Below are 7233 nucleotides of genomic sequence, written 5' to 3' on the forward strand. Positions count from 1 at the left end.
TTTTGATTTGTTTTGTTTTACCATAGTTATGTTGTTATACAGTAAACTGTTCAATTTTTGGTTGTCTTTTTCATCCAGTGCAAATATATTTCACTTTCTTGTATAATATCATCTAGTCTTTCTTTTTGTAACTCCCCTCATCTTCAGCAATTCTGCTTATTTTCATTCCTAAGTTTACTGTTTCCTCAAGGAAATTCCGTGAAATATATTCTTTCCTTATTATCTATAACCCATCTTAAAACCTTTCCTCCTTATGTGCTGTATTGAATTATAGCAGCTGGATTCTTATTTTTCTGCATCTAATTGGGGACTGAAATCTCCCCACAAAAAGGGTATGGCTCTCGTATCCCTAATGAGTATACAAGTACATCACCTTTCATTTTTACCAAAACATAATTTTCAGTCAAATAAATACAAAATAGAATAAAATCCAATAGCAAAAAGTTAAAAGAATCCAAACATAAATATTACATAACTGTAGTTAAGATGAAAGACATAGGTACATTTTTGGAAGAATACAGCTCTGGGACTTAATATTTTGTTGCAAGAGGTTAGTCTCTGAAAATCTTGATAAATTTCTTTTCTTTTCTTTTCCTTCTAGTTATGGCAACATTGCAATTACCAGCCACCAATTTAGCCAATTTGGCAAACCTACCTCCTGGCACAAAGTTGTACCTTACTACAAATAGCAAGAACCCATCTGGAAAAGGAAAACTGCTACTTATACCTCAAGGAGCTATTTTGCGAGCCACAAATGCCAGTTAGTATTACACAAAAGAAAAGTAATATATTTTACAGGTGGCACTTCTCCCCAACAAGACTGGCAAAGATGAGAAAAGATATATCACCACAATGTTGGAAGTGCAAGAAAGTGTTAGGCACTTATTATCATATGTGGTGGACCAGTTCCAAAGCCAAAGAATTTTGGCGGCTAATAAAGACTTGGTTGGAGGAAATGTTGGGACTGAAGATAGATTCCAGACCAGAATTGTTTTTACTGGGAATGATAGATGGGAAGTTTAACAAAGGAGAGACATATCTATTGTTGCATATCATTATAGCAGCAAGGTTGTTGTATGCCCAGAACTGGAAAAACGGAAATTCCCCGGTGGAGTGAACTAATTAAAAAAAAATTGATTTGTGCAGAGATGGATAGATTATCCTTAGAAATCAAAGACAAGGATGAAACAGAGTATTACGAAGTTTGGGATAAGATGTACTATTGGTTAGACTCGAGGAGAAAAAGTCAGAACAGAGAAAGCTCGTCTAGAAGAGAGAAAGTGTAGATTTCCAACCTCAAAGTGAGCGTAAGATAGAGATCAGAAAGAATATGAAATAAGAATGGAAATGGAAGTTATGTTATAAATAGACGTAGATATGTACATATATATATAAATATGTAAATAGTATAAAATGCAATATCTTAATGGTATAAAAGATCAATGATTAGGAAGATATATGGTATATGGTATAGTATGTATGGCAAAATAACAGCTAGAAAAGTCACACTGTGTTCAACCTATTTTTAAATGTTTACTTAATAAAAAATTAATTAAAAAAAGAAAGAAAGAAAAGTAATATATTAAATGTGGTGACAGGTAATGGGTGGGATGGGATCTCTCTAAGCTTGGTGATTTTCTTGCAAATATTTCATTAGCAAACTATGTAACATCACAGCACAACTGGATATTACAAGAGTAAATATACCTTTTTTTAGGCAGATTGCATTCTCTGAAACAGAGATATATTATAAATGTTTTATGAAAGGAAAGGCTTCTGCTAGCAAGGTGGAAATCAACAATTCTCAGGTCAGATAGAAATGTTATGTAAACATGGACCAGATTGCTATGAGTCGTAGGGATGGATGTATAAACTTCCTTTTTTGTACAATGAAACTTTATAGCAATCCATGTTGACTCTTTATAGCTTCTACTATTAGCTAATTACTGAATTTGGGATTGAGTTTCTGGAGAGTAGATATATTTCAGTGCCTAAACAGGATTTGGTTATGCACTATTTATAATTGGCTATCTTCTTGGATGTTCCAGATCAGCAGTTAAGTTCTTCAGGAAGTAGCGGAAGCCAGGGTGCAAGCAGTGGTGTATCTCAGCATCTCACCTACACATCCTATATCCTCAAACAAACCCCACAGGTTAGTCCACAATACAAATATATACAGAGAGAGAGAGAGAAATGTTGTTAGCATAAACATTAGATAACTACAAATGACATTGGATCAATATGTTTCTGATGTGCTGAACTAGTTTACATCATACATATATAAGTTGACTGGAGAAGTCAGTGGAAGTACCGCAGTGTACCTGGATAGAGAAAGCTGGGTTAGAATATACTCTAGTTAAAGTTTAAAAAAACAGTAGTAGGAATTGGCTTTCTTGGACCTGGTCTCTACAAATAACTCTTCTATTGTTCACATTATTCTCATTTCCATAATAATGACTTAGAGCAGGCATCTTCTACTCAAAGGCAGAAGATGCTTCCTACTACTTTCCCATCTTATGATTACCGGGAAAGCAGATACTACCTACATGCTTCAACCACTAACTATTATTTTATTTTTTTTACAAGAGAGCCCAGAAGCATTCATGGAAATGAAGTTGAGACTAGGGGCTGACGGCATGCTGTCTTTCCATTTAAAATTGAAAGAATCTGAATATTTTAAGAAAGGGAAGCAAGAGCCTATCAGTTATTATGGAAGCTAAATCACAATAAAGTGCAGCAGTGCTCTTTCGTACAATGTTTAATATATGGTAGCAATCATTTATCTATGTGATTTGAGGCTGTTACTTTTTGCTAAGTTACCTGGCATAATTTCTTTTTAAAATAGAATCTGATAGACACTACTTGAAAGTAGGTATTGTGATATGACTCTGACTGATTTTAAGTAGAATTAGAAGAGAAAAACAGTTTAGGGTTTCAGAATTTAAGGGACAATGGCTTCAATGTAACCATTAATTTTCTGGTGCAGGGCACTTTTTTAGTTGGCCAGCCACCTCACCAGACTGCAGCAAAGCAGATGGCGTCAGGGACTGTTATCCAAGGTAATACAAGTGCTGGAACATCATCTTCCCAAGGACAGCAAGCACTAAAAGTTATAACTGGACATAAAACTGCCACCTTATTTACACAGGTAACTGTAGTGCTTCGATTTAGATGCTAGTTGTTCTAGATACGTCCAAGGGACTTAATGCAAAGTGCAGCTGTTTTGCATTCTGTAGCAAGTCATTTCTGTATTTTATGGTAGTGTATTAATGTATCTTTTAGAGGTCTGGTTAATAAAATAAATGCCTAAATGATTGATTTGAATACATACATACACAGCATCAATAATGTATAAATACTAATCTGTGTGCTTGAATGGTTAATTTTAATACATTCTTCTGTTGGGCAAGAGTGACAGATCTTAAGAAACAGAATGAAAAACTCTGAAAAGTTGTTTTGGTTGTGTTTATTTTATTTTTGTTGTTACCAGCTATTATTAAAAATCTCCACATATCCATAAAATAATTGTGTTGTCCATGAGATGTTTATGCAGTATATTTGGGCTGAACTCTCCCATTTCTATTTTCAAATGAAAATGCTTGAAAAAGACCTCTGACTGGCCAGTGGTTTGAGCCATGGGCAAAGGGAGAAAGCTGTGCTGACCTGTTTCCTCTCATGCAGTTTTTCAATGGCAAAAAAAAATGTTCCTTCTAAACTGCTGCTCAGTGGAAGGAGAATATGAGGAAGGAAATTTTGTAGTAGAAAGACAGATGGCCAAAAAATTAGCTCAGCCTTTCCCAATCAGAGTGGTGACTAGAACTTTTGGAATTATAATGCAACGCATTTAAAGGACCCCAGATTGGGAAAAGCTGGGCTAAGAAACCTTATTATCTTCAAATATCTAAAGAGCTGTCACATAAAAAGGAAGTACATTTCTTCTCTACTGAGAGGGCAGGACCAGAACAAAAGGGTTAAAAGTACAAAGAAACATGTTCAATTTAGATTTTAGGAGAAACCTCCTAACTGTACAAACTGTTAGACCAGGTAGTCAACCTTGGCTCTTTTATGACTCGTGGACTTCAATTCCCAGAATTCCTGAGCCAGCTTAGCTGGCTCAGGAATTCTGGGAGTTGAAGTCCACGAGTCATAAAAGAGCCAAGGTTGACTACCCCTGTGTTAGACAGTGGAACACACTGAAAAATAAAGAGGTAATTCTTCACTGGAAATCTTCAAACATGGAATGGGGGATCATCTTTCAGAAATGTTCGTAGATTCAGCATTGTGTAGGGAATTGATGAATAATGTCCTTTCCGACTCTTGGATCTAATCTTCCTAATCTGTATTTCATTTGAAATAAACAGTTCATAACATAAATTATGTGATTTCTACTTCGACTTGAAAAGAAAGGGTTTTAACACAGCCCTAGAATGTCTTCTTGCACTTATGTGTGTAACTCTGCTTTTTTCCCCTTTTATCCCCTGATTTAATATCATATGGCATTCAAAAAAAAAACAGAGATACAAACCAGCACTTTTAACCTTCCATAACAATTTTCACTTATTCTTCACAAAATGTGTTCCTGACAATATCTCTCTAATCTAGAAGATGTAGCAAAATTAAACACCTGCATATATACTGAGGTTTTGTTTAAAACGTCATGAATGTTTGTGTCTTTTCTATTCTACTAGTTGTATTCGCTTTATAAAAATATTGTAACTGTTTTAACTCATTTACAAATTTAAAGGCAGCTTCCAGCGGGCAAGCTTCACTCATGAAAATATCAGATAATACACTGAAATCATTACCAGCATCATCACAGCTCTCAAAACCTGGCACCACTGTGCTGAGAGTATCGGGCGGGGTGATCACTGCAGCAACAACTTCAGCTGTGACACTTGCATCAAATGGTGTTCCCCAGGTGAGGTCCAGTATTGGTTAATTTGCATGTCAGGCTTCAAATGCATTACAGAGTTATGCAGGGGAAGAATCAACTTCCTACGCCTTTGAAATCAAAGTTACTTAAATGTGTGAAAAAATCAAGAGACCTTTGGCAAACTTACCCTCATACTATGTTTATAGAGAATGTTTTTTTTTATTTTATTATTTTGAATTCCTCCTTTTTTTGACCATGGTACTCAAGAAACTGTTGGGGTTCCCAGACAAGTTCCCATCCAGACTGTAATTTGCAGTAGTCCTGCATAGGTTAATTGAGATGATTGTATCAGAAGACTTCAGACTATGTCCTGGCATTAAAGCTATGCAAAAAATGTTGTCAGAAGGAAGAAAAAATACTCCCTTTTCATTCTTGTAAAATGGGCTTGTGATGGAAATGCTGGGCTGCTACTAGTAAAAAGTAGAGCACGGTATTTATGAAATCTTGAAACTGACAATGCACTGTGTGAAAATACTATAAGTGTTATATAAAATAGAACTGGACCCCCTTGCTTTTCTGACTCACAGCTAAAATATTGTATATGCATAGTTTAGGAATAATTAATTTGCAATTGTTTAAAATATTTTTTGCTTTTCTTTATTGGATCATTAAGCTGAAAAATGTGTTTTCCGCTCTCCCTGTTCTTTTTAACACAGCAAGCAGACAGTGCAAGCTCTAACTCCCCTTCATCTGCAGGCCCCATCGTGAAGACATCTGGGCAGCAACAGCAGGTTGTTGCCAATCATGGGCAGGCAGCATCAGTTGCACCTAATAAAACAAGTTCTTCCACAGTTGTAAGCATTGCTTCTTGGGTCACCACCCCAGCACCAACATCCGCGAAAACTGCAGTATCAGGTAATCTAGAACTAAAAGACCAAAACTTATCAATGGGATGCTTTTATCCAAACTAAACACAAAATCCACTGGTGTATGGTCTGAAATATATACAGTGAGGGGAAAAAATATTTGATCCCCTGCTGATTGTATACATTTGCCCACTGACAAAGAAATGATCAGTCTATAATTTTAGTGGTAGGTTTATTTTAACAGTGAGAGACAGAATAACAACAAAAAAATCCAGAAAAACGCATTTCAAAAAAGTTATAAATTGATTTGCATTTTAATGAGTGAAATAAGTATTTGATTCCCTATGAATCAGCAAGATTTCTGTCTCCCAGGTGTCTTTTATAAAGGTAACAAGCTGAGATTAGGAGCACTCTCTTAAAGGGAGTGCTCCTAATCTCAGCTCGTTACCTGTATAAAAAACACCTGTCCACAGAAGCAATCAATCAATCAGATGTTTGGAGGAAGAGATATTTGACAATATCTCTCAATTTATAACTTTTTTGAAATGCGTTTTTCTGGCTTTTTTGTTGTTATTCTGTCTCTCACTGTTAAAATAAACCTACCATTAAAATTATAGACTGATCATTTCTTTGTCAGTGGGCAAATGTACAAAATCAGCAGGGGATCAAATATTTTTTTCCCTCACTGTATGGGTGCAAGCTTTACTTGGGTTAATTGATTCAAAAAAATATTGTAGAAGCCCAAACATCAATTCTTGAACAAGCTTGATGCCTAGTTGAATAGTACATATAAGCTTCTTTAGTTTCTTGGATGAGAAGCAAAACATCTTCAAGGAAAAGGAAAAACAAAGTCCAGTTGCCTTTTGAAAGAGTACCTTTGGGGCTACCAATTGAGCCAGTTCAAAGTCTTTATTAAGATTTATTGCTTGGTAATAAGAACAGCAAAAAAAATATTTTTCTGCTCTTGCATCCATAGATAGCTGGCAGCCCTGTTTAAAGTGACCTGGCACTTCCTGGATAAAGAGGGATAATAGAAACATCTGTATGGCCACTATGTTTGATGCCTCTGTCAGATAGTCACTCCGATCTATTCTGAGTTGTACTTTGGCTGTGTGGATGCTTTTGAGTTGGCTGAGGCATGGTCTTGATTAGCTGGGAAGAGTTAAAGTCTGTTGTCCCTGAAATATGGACACGTTCTTCAGGATGCTAAGCAGGACCATTTGCATATTAGATCCATGGCTAATCAAGGCCTTATACTGTATATACTCTTCTAATGGAGAGTGGGAGCACACACACCCCGTGCGCTATTCACACTGATGAAAGGGAAAAGGGGATCGTGGTTACTGCTTTACAGTTGAAGTTAAATGATACGCAGGGAGGTGATGAGAGGAAGCAAATGGAGGAAATGTGTAAGCAACCCCCACAAACAGCACATGCCGACACGTTCGTGCCATTAGGATTACATAAGACTGGAGAAGGGGGTGAGGGAAAGGG

The 7233-nt window shown here is 36.2% G+C and overlaps 1 protein-coding gene across 1 annotated transcript in view; it reads left to right on the forward strand.

Moving 5' to 3' along the window:
* YEATS2 (YEATS domain containing 2) overlaps positions 1-7233 on the forward strand; it is a 43411-nt gene that overhangs the window by 22026 nt on the left and 14152 nt on the right. The window contains exons 18-22 of the mRNA XM_015816255.1: positions 602-760; positions 2049-2152; positions 2987-3148; positions 4745-4918; positions 5590-5788. Coding sequence (XP_015671741.1) covers positions 602-760; positions 2049-2152; positions 2987-3148; positions 4745-4918; positions 5590-5788 — 798 coding nt within the window. The remainder of the gene's footprint in view (positions 1-601; positions 761-2048; positions 2153-2986; positions 3149-4744; positions 4919-5589; positions 5789-7233) is intronic.

The sequence above is a fragment of the Protobothrops mucrosquamatus genome, unplaced genomic scaffold, assembly GCF_001527695.2.
Source record: "Protobothrops mucrosquamatus isolate PMUCROS unplaced genomic scaffold, P.Mucros_1.0 scaffold419, whole genome shotgun sequence".
NCBI classification, from domain to species: domain Eukaryota; kingdom Metazoa; phylum Chordata; class Lepidosauria; order Squamata; family Viperidae; genus Protobothrops; species Protobothrops mucrosquamatus.